This window comes from Drosophila arizonae, chromosome 4 (assembly GCF_054131065.1).
Source record: "Drosophila arizonae isolate 15081-1271.41 chromosome 4, UAZ_ARI_1.0, whole genome shotgun sequence".
Classification (NCBI taxonomy): domain Eukaryota; kingdom Metazoa; phylum Arthropoda; class Insecta; order Diptera; family Drosophilidae; genus Drosophila; species Drosophila arizonae.
Window position 1 is genome coordinate 12873214 of NC_142924.1, and position 15694 is coordinate 12888907.

Genomic DNA, 15694 nt, shown 5'->3' on the forward strand with positions numbered 1-15694 from the left:
ACTAAAGATCACCAAGACAAAAGCGTCTCTTTGCAGGTTCAATTCATGCTCTTTCGAGTACGATCAATTAAGATCGGGAAACATAGCAGAACCCGCGGAAACTTAAATGGACAGTGCTCAAGCGGTCTGCAGTCAGTCGCGCTGTAGCGATCGAGTGTAACGATCGATAAGAGGGCAGAACAAGAGTGAACCATAAAATAGGAATAAATACCATCGAAAGGATAAAGTGCTAGAGGTGAATATGCGTGCGAGGACATGTGCACCAGTGAAGATCGCCGCAGATCGACGGCAATGCCCTGATCAATGGGTCATTTTCCTATATCTGTGGTGTGAGAATCTGTGGAAATATTTGTCGAGTATAACTAGTATATGGCACCTCGCCAGTTAACCTCGGAGGTCAATAGCAGAGCAGGCGACAAACTTGCAATGCCAGTTGGAATGATTCTTGAATTGCCGTCTAATTGAATTAACCTTTTTGGCGTCCATTGGTCTTTCTAAGTGTTTGTTGTTGTTGTAGTGCGTGCATAAAAATCTTGCTGCTCGAATCGATGCCCCATTAAAGACTAATAGCCCATTAAATTGTTCAACTGTCAGTTACAGCCACAGCATGGATCGGGACCGGGACGAGGCATCCGTCACGACCAGCGATGCAAAGTCTGGGGAGGAAATACCAGTGGCCGCTGGCCTGGAGCCCACCGAGCCGATCAGCTTCTGGCAACTGTTTCGCTTCTCCACATATTGCGAACTCTTTTGGCTCTTCATCGGCTTCTTTATGTGCTGCATCAAGGCGCTGACGCTGCCCGCTGTGGTCATTGTCTACAGTGAGTTTACGGCGATGTTGGTGGATCGTGCCATGCAAGTGGGCACCAGCTCAACGGTGCATGCCCTGCCCATTTTCGGGGGCGGCAAAAAACTGTAAGTGCCCCGAACTTGACAGCAGTTAGATAAGCAGGGATTTATGATATCTGATTTAATTTGATTTGATAAACCGCAGAACGAATGCCACACGCGAAGAGAATAATGAGGCTCTGTATGATGACTCGATATCGTATGGCATTCTGCTCACTATAGTCTCGTTGATCATGTTCATATCGGGCATATTTTCGGTGGACATCTTCAACTTTGTTGCCCTGCGGCAGGTGACGCGCATGCGCATCAAGCTCTTCGAGTCGGTGATGCGACAGGACATTGGCTGGCACGATCTGGCTACCAAGCAGAACTTTGCACAGAGCATGATCGAGTAGGTATTGGAGGAAAGCTTCAGAGTTCCTCTCTTTCTCACCGATCTCACTTTCTCTCAGTGACATTGAGAAGATACGCGATGGCATCTCGGAGAAAGTGGGGCACTTTCTCTATTTGGTGGTGGGCTTCATCATAACGGTGGGCATATCCTTTGGCTACGGCTGGAAGCTGACGCTGGCGGTGAGCTGCTATATACCGCTGGTCATCGCCGTCAACTACTACGTGGGCAAGGTGAGTTCAGAAGATCTCAGTCAACGCCAGTTCTACAGCTCCGCTTCCGCACAGACTCAAGGCAAGCTGACGGCACGCGAGCAGGAGTCGTATGCAGGCGCAGGAAATCTGGCAGAGGAGATCCTTAGTGCCATACGCACCGTTGTCTCCTTCGGTGGCGAGAAGCACGAAGTGGAGCGCTTCGAGAACTTCCTGGTGCCCGCTCGCAAGGCTAGTCAATGGAAGGGCGCCTTCTCTGGCCTGAGCGATGCCATTCTGAAGTCGATGCTCTTTCTCTCCTGCGCGGGTGCTTTTTGGTATGGCGTGAATCTCATCATAGACGATCGGTTTGTGGAGGACAAGGAGTACACGCCAGCCATTCTAATGATTGTAGGTGTGGCCATGGTAAAACACGGAATATCTCCACTAAACTCTTATACCTTGACAGGCCTTCTTTGGCATCATTGTGGGCGCGGATAATATAGCCCGTACGGCGCCGTTCCTCGAGTCATTTGCCACCGCGCGTGGCTGTGCCACTAGTTTGTTCAAGGTCATTGACCTGCCCTCCAAAATCGATCCCCTGTCCACGGATGGCAAGCTTTTGAACTATGGCCTGCGCGGCGATATTGAGTTCCAGGATGTCTTCTTTCGCTATCCTGCGCGTCCAGAGATTATTGTGCATCGCGGCTTGAATATCAAGATCAGAGCGGGTCAAACGGTGGCTCTAGTGGGTTCCTCGGGCTGTGGAAAATCCACTTGCATACAGCTATTGCAACGCTTCTACGATCCCGTCTTTGGCGCTGTGCTGCTGGATGAGCTGGACATACGCAAATATAATATTCAGTGGCTGCGCTCCAATATTGCTGTGGTCGGGCAGGAGCCGGTGCTGTTCATGGGCACCATAGGTAACTTGTGCCGCTCCCAGATATATGTAGTAGTATTTTACGCATATCTGATCTCTTGTTAGGTCAAAATATTAGCTATGGCAAACCGAATGCCACGCAGAAGGAAATCGAAGCAGCTGCCAAGCAAGCCGGTGCTCATGACTTCATTAGTCAGCTGCCAGAGGTGAGTGGCGAGAAGAGAGTGTGATCCCTTGACCCTTCGATCTCTAATCCTTTTTCCTGTAGAGCTATCGCACTATGATTGGCGAGCGTGGTTCTCAACTGTCTGGCGGTCAAAAGCAACGCATCGCCATTGCTCGTGCCCTGATACAGAATCCCAAGATCTTATTGCTGGATGGTAAAGAAAACTAACTACAAAAGCCATATACATATACGTATACATCCTCTCTAATTCTCAGAGGCCACCTCGGCCTTGGACTATAACTCCGAGAAACTGGTGCAACAGGCGCTGGACCTGGCCAGCAAAGGACGCACCACAATTGTGGTATCCCACAGACTGTCCGCCATTCGTGGTGCAGATAAAATCGTTTTTATCAACGAGGGCAAGGTGCTGGAGGAGGGCTCACATGATGATCTGATGGCTTTGGAGGGCGCCTACTACAACATGGTCAAAGCAGGTGACTTCAAGATGCCGGAGGATCAAGAAAACGAAGAGAATGTAGACGAGGCAAAGCGTAAGCTCAGAAAGTAATCGTAAATCAACAATTGTCTCAGGCCAACTTGATTTGCAGGCAAGAGTCTAGCGCTGTACGAAAAGTCCTTTGAGACAAGTCCGCTCAATTTTGAGAAGAATCAGAAGAACAGCGTGCAGTTCGATGAGCCGATTGTGAAGTTCATCAAGGACAGCAATAAGGAAAAGGAGATTGTGCCAGCGCAGAAGCCACAATTCTTCAAGATCTTTGCAAGAATCATAGGGCTAGCACGCCCCGAGTGGTGTTACCTGATATTCGGCGGCATTTCGGCCATTGCTGTGGGCTGTCTCTATCCGGCCTTCTCCATCATCTTTGGCGAGTTCTATGCTGCACTCGCTGAGCAGGACGAAAAGGTGGCGCTCAGTCGCACTGCTGCGCTCTCCTGGGCGTGCTTGGGCATCGCTGTGATCACCGGACTGATCTGCTTTCTGCAGACCTATCTCTTCAACTACGCCGGCGTCTGGCTGACCACACGTGTACGCGCGATGACCTTTAAGGCGATGCTCAGCCAGGAGATCGGCTGGTTCGATGAGGAGCAGAACTCGGTTGGTGCGCTCTCAGCGCGCTTATCTGGCGAGGCAGCCGGAGTGCAGGGTGCCATTGGCTATCCGCTGAGCGGCATGATTCAAGCTCTAGCGAACTTCATTTCGGGCGTATCGGTTTCCATGTACTATAATTGGAAGCTGGCGTTGCTGTGTTTGGCCAACTGCCCCATTATAGTTGGCTCGGTCATACTAGAGGCGAAGTGAGTGAATCAATAGGTGCTCTATGTTTCGTATACTCCACATATGTGAACTTCAATTTAAAATTTCCAGAATGATGTCGAACGCCTTGATTAGAGAGAAACAAGTCTTAGAGGAGGCCTCTCGCATTGCCACTGAGTCCATTACGAATGTGCGAACCATCGCTGGCCTGCGACGCGAAGCTGAGGTTATTAAGCAATACACGGAAGAGATTCAGCGTGTGGAGATTCTCATTCGACAGAAGCTGCGCTGGCGTGGAGTCCTCAACTCCACCATGCAGGCTTCCGCGTTCTTTGCCTACGCCGTGGCGCTCTGCTACGGCGGCGTTCTGGTATCCGAAGGTCAGGTGCCGTTCCAGGATATTATCAAGTGGGTTAACCGTTCACTCCATATTATAAAAGCTGATTATTTATCTATATCTGTGCCCGACTCACAGGGTATCTGAGACACTGCTGTATGGCTCCATGATGTTGGCCCAATCGCTGGCCTTTACCCCTGCCTTTACCGCCGCCTTGGTCGCTGGCCATCGTCTGTTCCAGATTCTGGATCGCAAGCCGCGTATTGTCTCACCCATGGGCACTATCAAGAATACGCTGGCCAAGCAACTGAATCTCTTTGAGGGCGTGCGCTATCGCGGCATCGAATTCCGTTATCCCACGCGACCGGATGAAAAGATTCTGAATGGGCTGGACTTGGAGGTGCTGCAGGGTCAAACGGTAGCTCTGGTTGGGCATTCCGGGTGCGGCAAGTCCACATGCGTGCAACTGTTGCAACGTTACTACGACCCAGATGAGGGCAGCATTGTAAGCCATTCACCAGGCAACATCAATAGATATTCCTTAAATGTTTCCCATGCCCACAGCACATTGATCAAGATGACATTCAGCACGATCTAACACTGGATGGCGTACGCCGTAAGCTGGGCATTGTCTCACAGGAGCCGTCGCTCTTTGAGCGCACCATTGCCGAGAACATTGCCTTCGGAGACAATCGTCGCACTGTGCCCATGGCGGAGATAATTGCAGCTGCCAAGAGCGCCAATGCCCACAGCTTCATCACCTCGTTGCCCAATGGCTACGAGACGCGCATGGGAGCACGAGGCACACAGCTGTCCGGTGGCCAGAAGCAACGCGTGGCCATCGCTCGTGCTCTGGTTAGGAACCCACAGATCCTGTTGCTGGACGAGGCCACCTCAGCTCTGGACTTGCAAGGCGAACGGGTAAGCAGACAGTTGACCTTAATAAGAGAAATCCCTAACTTACTCTCTCCACTTGACCGACAGTTGGTTCAGCAAGCTTTGGACTTGGCCTGCTCTGGACGCACCTGCATTGTGATTGCCCATCGCCTCTCGACGATTCAAAATGCTGACGTCATTTGTGTTGTGCAGGGCGGCAGAATTGTGGAGCAAGGCACACATTTGCAGCTGATTGCCCAACGCGGCATCTATGCCAAGCTGCACAGGACCCAAAAGGATCATTGAGATTTGAAAGGATCCATTTATTTGAGATTTTTCCATTACTATTTGTACGTCTGCAAACTATTTTTCAATAAACTTTCTTATAATGCTCAGTATTTTTCCAAATCACCTGTGGCAGCGCATAGCAGCTGTGATATAACACAATTTCACGCATTGCTGCCAGCTAGAATTTAGCATTCGTTACTACATATAAAAGTTACACTGGAAAGTGGAACAATAAAAAACTCAAGCCACTGAGCCGCGTAATGAAGAGAGAGCTGCTACTCCCCACAGAGAAAATAATGCTGAACGAATCTGGTACTCACCAACAGCAGAAGCGCATGCATTCCAGTGAAGCCGCAATTCACCACCAATAGAGAAAACTACCTATAAGAGAGCTGCTACTCACCACGAATGTTCAAGGAAAGCCGCCAACTCACCACAAACAGCAAAGCAGGATCAAAGCAGCGCATGCGAGCGCGCTAGGGAAACGTTAACAGTGTATGTTAAGTTAACATTACCGGGCATTACGTTATTGAGCACTTGCTTAAATATAATAAGTAAAATTAAAATTGAGACATAACATTATCGAATTTTTCATTAAATACTGAGCATTATTAGCCCCATGGCCTTACTTTAAACAACTAAATAAGGAAAAATAAAAATAAAATGTTCAATAGCTAGTGTGTGAATCGATCGTTAAGAGACTCATCATATCAAGTATACGACACGTAACTTTAATACCCAGTACAATACGAACCTTTAGATCTAGATGGCTTCAGGCTGAGGCTTATTAAATGATAAATAATACTGTAACTGAAGCTGAAACCGAAGCCCTGCGTCGTACATCCGCATTTGGAAAACTAAAAATGCTTGGCTCATGCCACTTTTGCGATATTATAACATTTTTTTATCAGTTAGCAAATTCTATGCACTTCGCTTACCATTTAAGATCGTGATAATGTTAATCTTTATGCCAGCTATTACACAAAAGACAATTAGATGTCAATGTCGCGATAATTAGGTTTAAATGCAAATATTAGAATAGCTAGCATTGATAAGACAGCAAGCTAAAACAGCTTACAGAGCATTTATCGAATTTACACCCAGATAACTCTTTAGTAGCCTAAGGAATGCTCTGCTGACCTCTGCTCTGCTGAATGTTAACATATTTTATGAAATATCATTAGAAAACTATGCACAACTTAACGACCGACCTCTGCACATTTCCTACACATTCTGAACCTTGAGAAAAATCAATCCAATTGAATTTTATTAAAAATAAAATAAGAGAAATTGCAAAAGCTGCGAGCGCAGAAATGCATTTTCACTCAAAACTATTTGCGCTCTTTCAGTCATTTGAACATTAGCAGAAACGAAATTGATAAAAGACGAATCTCTCACTAGCCAAATCGACAGTTCGAGTTCGCCTTTCAAACGAATCGGTACAGCGCATAGAGAACCCGAAAGCAATCGAGTCAAGAAACAAACAAAAATAAGCACAGATATTCTGCGTTATGTCAAGAGAACATCTAGCACCAGAGATCGTACAGTAAACAGATCTAGCCAGCTGCGGGGTCACCTCCCCTCAGTGTCCACCTGCAGACAGAGATTCGTTGCACGCTAACTATTAATTGACCCCGAGGGTAAATGATTATAGGCGAAAAATTAGCTGTCTTTAACTACGTCAATGGCAGAGCCCAACATGCAGAATGGCGATGCGGACGACGCTGGCCAGGCAGAAGCGAAGCAAATTAAATCGAAACAGCCCCAAATGGAAACTGTCAACTATTACCAGCTCTTTCGCTATGCTCGTGGCATCGACTATCTGCTGCTCGTCTGTGCCCTGATCGCAGCGCTCCTGCATGCTCTGGTGTTTCCCATTGCCATCATTGTCTACAGCGAGCTGGTGGCCATGTTCATTGACCGCAGCCTGGGCGTGGGAACCAGCTCGGGCACCAAGGCGCTGCCTTTGTTTGGTGGCGGCAAGCAGCTGTGAGTCTAGCCCCGCATCTAAGCTCATGCCCGCTCTTAAGGCCCGTTTCTTATAGCACCAATGCCAGCTATGAGGAGAATATGCAGGAGCTGCGCAAAGATAGCGTCGCATTCGGCATTCTGATGACCCTTGACTCGCTCTTGATGCTCTTTTCCGGCATGACCTTTGTGAACATATTCAATCATCTGGCTCTCAAGCTGACGGTAAGCATGAGGCGGGAGTTCTTCAAGGCGACGGTCAGGCAGGAGATCGGCTGGCACGACATGGCCAAGGATCAGAACTTTGCCGTGCGCATAACGGAGTAGGTAGAGGTGTCGCATCCCAATTGAAGTACTCTGATTTACTGACTGAATCACTTTCAGTAACATGGAAAAAATACGCACGGGCATAGCTGAGAATCTGGGACACTTTGTAACCATCATTTGCGATGTGGCCATTAGCGTCATCATATCCTTTGTCTATGGCTGGAAACTGGCCTTGGCCATGTTCTTCTACATACCCCTGACCATGGTGGTGAACTCAGTGGTTGCTCACGTGAGTGGTGCTATGTTGTCCAGCAAATATAGTCTCTAACAATCAACCCCACAGTACCAAAGCAAGCTCACGGCGCGGGAGCAGAGCTCCTATGTGCGCGCCAGCTCGGTTGTGGAGGAGGTAATCGGAGCCATACGCACTGTGGTGGCATTTGGAGGCGAGCACTCCGAGTCGACACGCTACGACACCCTGCTCAAGCCCGCCCTCAAGGCGGGCAAGTGGAAGGGCGCCTTCTCCGGCCTCAGCGATACGGTCATGAAGGCCATGATGTTCATTGTGGGCGCGGGCGCCTTTTGGTACGGCGCCAATTTGATTCTGCACGATCGGGCCAGCGATATGCCTATCGAGGAGCGCAAGTATACCCCAGCGATCGTCATGATTGTGATTTCGGGCATCATTGTGGGCGCCAATCAACTCTCACGGACTTCCCCCTTCTTGGAGACCTTTGCCATGGCCCGGGGATCAGCGCGCGCCATCTATGATGTTATTGATCGCGTGTCCCTTATCGATCCGCTCTCCAAGGCTGGCAAGATACTCAACTACGGCCTGAAAGGCAACATTGAGTTTCGGGACGTGTTCTTTCAGTATCCCGCACGAAAGGATATTATTGTGCTGAGAGGACTCAACGTCACCGTCAGGGAAGGTCAAACTGTGGCATTGGTTGGCTCCTCGGGCTGTGGCAAGTCCACCTGTGTGCAACTGCTCCAACGTTTCTATGACCCAGTATTCGGACAAGTGTTTTTGGACGGCGAGGATGTGAGGAAATATAACCTCAACTGGTTGCGCTCCAATATAGCTGTGGTTGGCCAAGAGCCCGTGCTCTTCCAGGGCACCATTGGTGGGTATCTTTAGATAATAAACTGCAATGAATCGATAGTAAAAGTTTCCTCGTCAGCTGAAAACATTCGCCATGGCAAGCCGCTGGCTACCCAAAAGGAGCTCGAGGATTCTGCCAAAGCCGCCAATGCGCACGAGTTTATCATTGCGCTGGATAATGTGAGATCTCTCAGGGAAGTCATATACACTATCTAAGCTTCTCTCTTCGCCAGGGCTATGACACGCACATTAGCGAGAAGGGTGTTCAGCTGTCAGGCGGACAGCGCCAACGCATTGCCATAGCTAGAGCCCTTATACAGAATCCCAAGATACTTCTCCTAGATGGTAAGTCCGCAATTCGGATACCTCCCGAGCACCAGGAACTACAGTTAGCACTCCTTGCAGAGGCCACCTCCGCGTTGGACTATCACTCCGAGAAACTGGTTCAAGCTGCCTTGGATAAGGCCTCCAAGGGACGCACCACGCTCGTTGTCTCGCATCGCTTGTCCGCGATCAGGCATGCTGATCAAATATTTTACATCGAGAACGGCAAGGCGGTGGAGCAGGGCACCCATGAGGATCTCATGAAGCTGGAGGGACACTACTACAAAATGGTAGCAGCCCATGAATATGACGACAATGCTGATGAGCTACTCCATGAGGAGCTGCCTGAGCAGCTGCCACGCAAGCTGTCCAAGGATGTGGAGCAATTCCATAGAAACTCTGTGAAATCCCTAGATAAAAACTTGGAGTTTCCAATGAAGGGCTTGCATCAAAGTCAGAAACAAGCCGCCGAAGAGCTGGAGAAGTCCGCAAATGCAAAGAGCATCAGCTATCCGCGTACATTCCTGCGAGTCCTGGCCACAGCACGCCCCGAGTGGTCTTTCCTGATCATTGGCACCATATGCGCCGGACTCTATGGCTGCGCCATGCCAGCCTTCTCCATTGTGCTGGCAGAGCTGTATGCCTCGCTGGCCGAGCCCACGGAAGAGGCGGTGCTGGCGCACAGCTCGTCCATGTCCATCATCACCGTGGTGATTGGCGTCTGTGTGGGCATCTTCTGCTTCGTGCAAACCTTTTTCTATAATCTAGCCGGAGTGTGGCTAACCTCGCGCATGCGGTAAGGCAAAAGATATTTGATTTCTACTCCTTCCTCACTCACCTACTCAAGTGGCTTTTTTACTGCACAGCTCCAAGACATTTAGCGCCATTATGAAGCAGGAAATGGGCTGGTTTGATGAGAAGGAGAACAGTGTGGGGGCGCTCTCCGCTCGCTTGTCGGGCGATGCAGCCAGCGTGCAAGGCGCTATCGGGTTTCCGCTCAGCAACATAATACAGGCGCTCACCAACTTCATCTGCAGCTTCTCCATTGCCTTCAGCTATTCTTGGGAGCTGGCGCTCGTCTGCCTGAGCACAGCTCCGTTCATGGTGGGCTCCATAATCTTTGAGGCCAGGTTCAGTGAGAAGTCGGCGCTGAAGGAGAAGAATGTATTAGAGGAAACGAGTCGCATAGCCACCGAAACTATTGCACAAATACGAACTGTGGCAGCTCTGCGCAGAGAAGAGGAACTGATCAAGGCCTACGATGTGGAGGTGGAGCGATATCGCCTGCAAATAAAGAGCCGTCTGAAGTGGCGAGGATTGGTTAACGCCATGGGCATGACGCTAATGTTCTTCGGCTACGCCGTCACCTTGACCTACGGCGGGTTCATGTGTGCCGAGGGCAGAATCAAATTCGAAGTGATCATGAAGTGAGTCCAACTACATAGAAGACACTTCCATATCATATATCATATTGCCACTGCTAGAATCGCCAACACAATGCTCTATGGTCTGTTCATCTTGGCTCAGTCCTTGGCCTTCACGCCAGCCTTCAATGCGGCGCTGCTCTCCGCCACACGCATGTACGAGATCATCGATCGCTCGCCTCTGATACAATCCCCAAATGTTATGGATCAGATGGGCAATGGCAAGATCTGCAAGACGAACGTTGTGGAGCAGGGCGTCAGCTATCGTGGCCTCAATTTCTCGTATCCATCACGACCCGATAACGAGGTGCTGAAGGACTTTAATTTGGACGTGCTGCAGGGTCAAACGGTTGCTCTGGTAGGCGCCTCCGGTTCGGGCAAGTCCACGTGTGTTCAGCTGCTGCTGCGCTACTATGATCCGGATGAGGGCAAGATTGTAAGTCGAATCAAAATCTCCAGGGATCATTATAGACTCTATGCCTGCTTCAGCTCATCGACCAGGAGTGCATACATCAGGACATGGAGCTGAAGACGCTGCGTCGTCGCCTGGGCATTGTCTCGCAGGAGCCATCGCTCTTCGAGAAAACCATCGCAGAGAACATCAGCTATGGAGACACCTCACGCACCGTGCCCATGCAGCAGATTATTGACGCAGCCAAGATGGCAAATGCCCACGATTTCATTATGACACTGCCCGCCCAATACGAGACCATGTTGGGCGCCAAGGGCACCCAGCTGTCGGGTGGCCAAAAGCAGCGCATTGCCATTGCACGCGCCATGGTGCGAAATCCCAAGATTCTGCTGCTGGACGAAGCGACCTCGGCCTTGGATATGCAAAGTGAGAGGGTAAGTGGAGTGTGTGGTATGCCTGCAATGCAAGCACTGTATTCAATCTGCAAACTTGTTTGCCAGGTGGTGCAACAGGCTCTGGACTACGCCTGCTCGGGTCGCACCTGCATCGTGATTGCCCATCGCCTGTCCACGGTGCAGAATGCCAATATCATCTGTGTGATTCAGACCGGACGCATCATCGAGCAGGGCACACACGCCCAGCTGCTGGCCAAGAATGGCATCTATGCCAAATTGTATCGCAGTCAAGCCAAGTCCAAATAATGCGCACAACTATGCAACAATAGCAAAGGCATATGTTTAGCTTAGCCGAGACACAAACCATAGACCACAAAAGTATGCAACAGTTTTTGTAAACAAGCTAGAAATAGAAATAATCCCGTAAATAAACCAGACAAACTTGATTTGTGGGTGGCAGAGTGATGAGATTTTGAAAGAATTTTATATATTTATGTTATTGATATTTATATATATATATACACTTGGTCTTCGTTGGAATTAACCATATACAAATCTTTAAATAGATCGAAACAGATTTTTAAGTTTTATGGAACACATTGACCTTACACTTTGCTTCTCATTACCATAGATGCTACTTCATTTTTTGTTATCTTATCTTTAAAAATTAGTTTGCCTTAGACAAACATAGCTTCTGTGTGGGAAATATACTGTGGAGCAATTAGTTGCGCATTGCGCTTTATATAGAACGGTTATCCATAATTTTCCGAATGCTTATCAAAAGTATTGCATTGCTGCTGTTGTGTAAGCCTGATTAACAAGATTAATCACATGAAGTAATATATATGTTTTTTCAAGTCCACAGAGCTGTGCTAGCTGTAAGCACAGCTTGTCCCCTGGAGCAGTCCTGCGGCAAGGCAAACGACAGCAGCGCCATCTGCCGTCTGGATGAGCAGACTATGTGCATACGAAAATACGCATCGAAATGCCATATGGATATTGCAGCTTGTCGCGAGGGCGCGAGTACGTAGCAAACCTAACCAAGTCACAAGACAAGCTTCACTTCAGTTAAACATAGCCTAAACCACTTCATCAATCATCAATCATCAGTCAAGCTCACTTTCCATGCGCGTGCTACGGTTGGTGAGACCATAATAATAGCCACCGCTAGGGTATATCCGATTCTTAATCATTCATTGTTGCTGTTGGCTACCGAAATTTAAACAGTCAAAACTCGTTTCGTTCAGACTACACCGACTTCAGTGACGTTTACTGCCAGATGGAGACTTATATGTGTGAAGAGACGGCGACATATGAACGCTGGACCATATTCTTCGGGCACGCCAAAGATTGATACCAGTTCTAAACATAAAACGACAACAATAACTTTCAGTATTATGGGAAATATATATAATTAATGGTGTCTGGCCAAAGCGCCGATCGATGGACAATTGCAGACAACGCTTTTTTTCATCACCTTTTTTTGTGTGTCTCTCTATCACCAATGACGTCAAACGTATTTGCCCAGTAATCTGCGAAGCAGCGTGAGACTAAACGACGCCTCGAGCCCCCGTTTTTGAGCTTCTGTTTCTTGATTATTTGATCGGCTGGACTGTTTTGCATAATCTTCGCATGATTTGCCAATATTTGCGGGGAGCCGGTCAATGGGTTGACGCGAGTACGACCATGTATATAAGTTGTGGGGTTCCTCCTGCGGTTTGTCAGTCACTCTTCAATAATGCGTCTAACAGTAGTCTTCGGTTGGTTTCTGATTCTCCGCAATTCGTTCGTTTGTCCGCATTCACATCCATGTTCCCTTACAGCACTCAGCATATTTGTGGGCGTGGTCGGCTGCCAGCCCACGGGATCGACAAGATCGCCAGATAGAGAGCTGCAGGAGCTGCTCTATGATCAATGGCCGGGAGTGGAGGACGAGCGAGACGCCGATGCTGAGCTGGATAATGCCTATGAGCTGTACAAGTACAAGACACGAAGACCCAAGGTCCTACAGGATATATCGAATGCGATTGACACACATGAATTGAGCTAAGAATTGTAAAGATGAATACGGTACAAAGAGGTTTCAGCCGAGGCTCCAACACTAACGGGTCTACAGTCATTATAGGATATGGTTACACTTAAGTTTCGAATAAAAGACATTGGACTTATGTCAAATTATGTCTGAGCATTTAAGGGTACATGGAAATTATAGGGCATACGACAAGCATTTCAGAAAACCCAAAAAAAAAAAAAAAAAAAAAAAAAAAGAATCATCTTAGGTTATGGATGTAGCATATAAGAGTTCAATAATAAAAGAAGCTGCAAGAAAATATTCGAATGCCGTTATTCTAGTGAGCAACAGCTAAAAACTGACAGCTAAAATAAAACGGAAAATAGCTTTTCAAAATTATTCGCTCGGAACGTGCAGATACGGTTGTTCCTCTTGCATTCCGCACGAAGATCACGTAGATCGACCGGCTGGCGCAAGACTTACTATCTATAAAGCAGGTCACGGCAGTTGCAGCAGTATTCAGTTGAATTAAGTCGATTAACGCTAACGGAAATGTCACCAGCCAAGCTCTCATCAATCTTTCTTATCGGCTCCGTCTTGCTGTTGTCTGGTAAGTCCAGGAATTTGCACTGGCTTCAACTTCTTAACTCATTGTGAAATTCTCCTTCTACAGTTGAGGGCAGATCGTGGTTTGACTTCAGCAGTGAGGACGATCGCCAGAACGAGATAAGCGCCGAGGATTTTGGCCGCAAAGTGATCATACCCGATGTGGAGCGCATATTCAGCAGTGCCGAGATCAAGCAGATATCCAGAAGCATCAAAGGCACAAATAAGATCAAGCGTCAAGACTCGGAGACGACGACGAAGAGCTCCAAGCATGCCCACGGCATGATCAAGTCCATGCTCAGCTTTGTCAGCAACGCAATGGGCTTTGGTCGGACCTTCTTTAGCAATGAATAATTAAGAGTGTAATTATATATATATTAATTATAGAAATCCGTTGTACAGCTTAAGTTATATTCTATGGAGGTATGAAATTAGTTCTAAATATAAACATAAATTATAAACTCATTTAATGTTTTGGGTTTTTTTACAAGTCATTCAAACGTGACATTGTATGCAAATTAGCCACACGACTCGAAACTCAGTTTGATGTGACGTCACGACTGTCTACGATATACATACTATATATAGTATACACATATCCAAATATATGTTAATTTTTACTAGGCATACATCAAGTTTTTGCTGGTTTGTTTGCTTATTGACAAATTCGTGAGCTTTCGGCCATTGCGTTCGATAGAAAACTTGCGTTTGGGGATTTTTTGTATATCTTACATATATTTAATTATTAGTTGATTTATTTCCAAAAATCTACAACTATTCCAATTTATTCTGGGAAAATTCATGGGCACTTAAAGAATTAAAAATTAATTTAAAACTTATAAATATTAATACAAAATGTAAAACATTTATTTACCAACGATTGCACAATAACAAAATGAAATCGAAAGCCATTGAAGGCGTTGATTGTGCAAGCCGCTGAACAAGGTTTAACATACTTATATATATTTGATATACATATATACATACTATATCATGATATGCACTTGGCATTTGGTTCTCACTTTTCGATTTAATTAACACGCCAAAAATGATGAACAACAATAATTAACATTTGTGTAAATGAATATATTTTCGCTGAACGGTAACTAATAATATATGTGGTGGTGTGCTTATATTTATGTATGATATTTATATACATATTTCGAAATTCAATTGAACTTAGCTAATGCGCCTCGAGCAGGTGATATTTGAACATCTTGTTGAGTGAATTCATATTCTGGGACAGCTCGTTGCAGACATGAACCACGCAGCCTATGCAACAAAAAACAAAAACATTTGATTTTAGCTAAGCTATACAGATATGTACATATGTATGTACGATATACGATATATGTGTTTGTTGACACTGTTACACTGACCCACAAGATATTTGATCACTTTCAGCAGCACCATGTTGAGAACTGCGTCGATGCACACGCGCCGAGGCTTAGAACGAAATTGAGCACGAAAACCGAAAATCAACTGCGAATAAATAAATGGAAACGTAGGTGAGCGTTGACGCCAGCGCTGGCGCCGGCATCAGCGCCAGCGTCAGCGTTAGCGCACAGTGGGCCTAGGCTTAGCTGGACTGGTTTCGAATGCAACAGCAACAACAAATTGCACGATTCATTGAATTAAATTGAGGCGTTAATTGATTTGTTTAGCATGTGTGAATAAGGGCATGAATAGGCAAGAAATTGAGAGCTGAAATCTATTAACTACATAAGCAAAGCTTATTTATGTTTCTCTGCTGCTTTTGCACCAATGTGCTTGAGCTAAGAACTTCTAGCTGATGTTGCAATCGAACTGTCACACATACACATGCATATGCATGCTTCTAGAAAATATCTATTCAATTTATAGTTTGTTATTTTTTTCTATTTGCCCATGCACTTTAACGTTCATTTGCGTGAGTTGCAAGAAACAGC

The 15694-nt window shown here is 47.0% G+C and overlaps 6 protein-coding genes across 7 annotated transcripts; 5 read left to right on the plus strand and 1 right to left on the minus strand.

Moving 5' to 3' along the window:
* Window positions 1-99: 99 nt before the first annotated feature.
* Window positions 100-5364, plus strand: Mdr65 (Multi drug resistance 65). Its single transcript, XM_018006847.2, has 14 exons — window positions 100-235; window positions 595-915; window positions 995-1240; window positions 1302-1473; window positions 1528-1842; window positions 1901-2357; window positions 2420-2520; window positions 2583-2694; window positions 2756-3031; window positions 3089-3794; window positions 3865-4161; window positions 4229-4595; window positions 4655-5011; window positions 5075-5364. Exons 2-14 carry the CDS (start codon window positions 608-610, stop codon window positions 5270-5272), a joined length of 3912 nt encoding a protein of 1303 aa, XP_017862336.1. The 5' UTR covers window positions 100-235; window positions 595-607; the 3' UTR covers window positions 5273-5364.
* A 1279-nt stretch (window positions 5365-6643) lies between these two features.
* On the plus strand, window positions 6644-11635 carry LOC108613408 (multidrug resistance protein homolog 65). Of its 2 annotated transcripts, XM_089468933.1 has the most exons (12): window positions 6644-6894; window positions 6946-7243; window positions 7300-7545; window positions 7607-7778; window positions 7833-8616; window positions 8674-8774; window positions 8828-8939; window positions 9000-9714; window positions 9785-10345; window positions 10403-10778; window positions 10832-11188; window positions 11255-11635. In XM_089468933.1, the coding sequence occupies exons 2-12, from the start codon at window positions 6954-6956 to the stop codon at window positions 11453-11455; spliced, it is 3915 nt and encodes a 1304-aa protein (XP_089325059.1). In that variant the 5' UTR covers window positions 6644-6894; window positions 6946-6953; the 3' UTR covers window positions 11456-11635. The 2 variants fall into 2 exon arrangements, with proteins under 2 accessions (XP_089325059.1, XP_017862335.1); XM_018006846.2 differs by having other exon boundaries at window positions 6644-7243.
* Window positions 11636-11775: 140 nt separating this feature from the next.
* LOC108613418 (uncharacterized) lies at window positions 11776-12536 on the plus strand. Its single transcript, XM_018006860.2, has 3 exons — window positions 11776-11953; window positions 12008-12172; window positions 12397-12536. Exons 1-3 carry the CDS (start codon window positions 11920-11922, stop codon window positions 12501-12503), a joined length of 306 nt encoding a protein of 101 aa, XP_017862349.1. The 5' UTR covers window positions 11776-11919; the 3' UTR covers window positions 12504-12536.
* A 231-nt stretch (window positions 12537-12767) lies between these two features.
* On the plus strand, window positions 12768-13324 carry LOC108613416 (BG642312). Its single transcript, XM_018006859.2, has 2 exons — window positions 12768-12909; window positions 12973-13324. Exons 1-2 carry the CDS (start codon window positions 12888-12890, stop codon window positions 13197-13199), a joined length of 249 nt encoding a protein of 82 aa, XP_017862348.1. The 5' UTR covers window positions 12768-12887; the 3' UTR covers window positions 13200-13324.
* Window positions 13325-13468: 144 nt separating this feature from the next.
* LOC108613415 (uncharacterized) lies at window positions 13469-14231 on the plus strand. The gene is made up of 2 exons (XM_018006858.2): window positions 13469-13770; window positions 13834-14231. Exons 1-2 carry the CDS (start codon window positions 13713-13715, stop codon window positions 14118-14120), a joined length of 345 nt encoding a protein of 114 aa, XP_017862347.1. The 5' UTR covers window positions 13469-13712; the 3' UTR covers window positions 14121-14231.
* A 272-nt stretch (window positions 14232-14503) lies between these two features.
* On the minus strand, window positions 14504-15262 carry LOC108613419 (uncharacterized). The gene is made up of 2 exons (XM_018006861.2): window positions 15146-15262; window positions 14504-15038 (listed from the first exon to the last, which is right to left on the minus strand). Exons 1-2 carry the CDS (start codon window positions 15177-15179, stop codon window positions 14950-14952), a joined length of 123 nt encoding a protein of 40 aa, XP_017862350.1. The 5' UTR covers window positions 15180-15262; the 3' UTR covers window positions 14504-14949.
* Between the last annotated feature and the right edge of the window lie 432 nt (window positions 15263-15694).

Bases quoted from the DNA above. Each gene is read 5' to 3' on its own strand.
- Mdr65 (XM_018006847.2), top strand. From the start codon at position 608: ATGGATCGGGACCGGGACGAGGCATCCGTCACGACCAGCGATGCAAAG. The intron at 2,521-2,582 runs GTGAGTGGCGAG...TTTTTCCTGTAG, and splicing joins TCATTAGTCAGCTGCCAGAG to AGCTATCGCACTATGATTGG. The intron at 4,162-4,228 runs GTGGGTTAACCG...CCCGACTCACAG, and splicing joins CCGTTCCAGGATATTATCAA to GGTATCTGAGACACTGCTGT.
- LOC108613408 (XM_018006846.2), top strand. From the start codon at position 6,939: ATGGCAGAGCCCAACATGCAGAATGGCGATGCGGACGACGCTGGCCAG. The intron at 7,546-7,606 runs GTAGGTAGAGGT...AATCACTTTCAG, and splicing joins TTTGCCGTGCGCATAACGGA to TAACATGGAAAAAATACGCA. The intron at 8,940-8,999 runs GTAAGTCCGCAA...CACTCCTTGCAG, and splicing joins CAAGATACTTCTCCTAGATG to AGGCCACCTCCGCGTTGGAC.
- LOC108613418 (XM_018006860.2), top strand. From the start codon at position 11,920: ATGCTTATCAAAAGTATTGCATTGCTGCTGTTGT. The intron at 11,954-12,007 runs GTAAGCCTGATT...TGTTTTTTCAAG, and splicing joins TATTGCATTGCTGCTGTTGT to TCCACAGAGCTGTGCTAGCT. The intron at 12,173-12,396 runs GTACGTAGCAAA...CGTTTCGTTCAG, and splicing joins AGCTTGTCGCGAGGGCGCGA to ACTACACCGACTTCAGTGAC.
- LOC108613416 (XM_018006859.2), top strand. From the start codon at position 12,888: ATGCGTCTAACAGTAGTCTTCG. The intron at 12,910-12,972 runs GTTGGTTTCTGA...GTTCCCTTACAG, and splicing joins GCGTCTAACAGTAGTCTTCG to CACTCAGCATATTTGTGGGC.
- LOC108613415 (XM_018006858.2), top strand. From the start codon at position 13,713: ATGTCACCAGCCAAGCTCTCATCAATCTTTCTTATCGGCTCCGTCTTG. The intron at 13,771-13,833 runs GTAAGTCCAGGA...CTCCTTCTACAG, and splicing joins CTCCGTCTTGCTGTTGTCTG to TTGAGGGCAGATCGTGGTTT.
- LOC108613419 (XM_018006861.2), bottom strand. From the start codon at position 15,179: ATGGTGCTGCTGAAAGTGATCAAATATCTTGTGG. The intron at 15,039-15,145 runs GTCAGTGTAACA...TTTGTTGCATAG, and splicing joins AGTGATCAAATATCTTGTGG to GCTGCGTGGTTCATGTCTGC.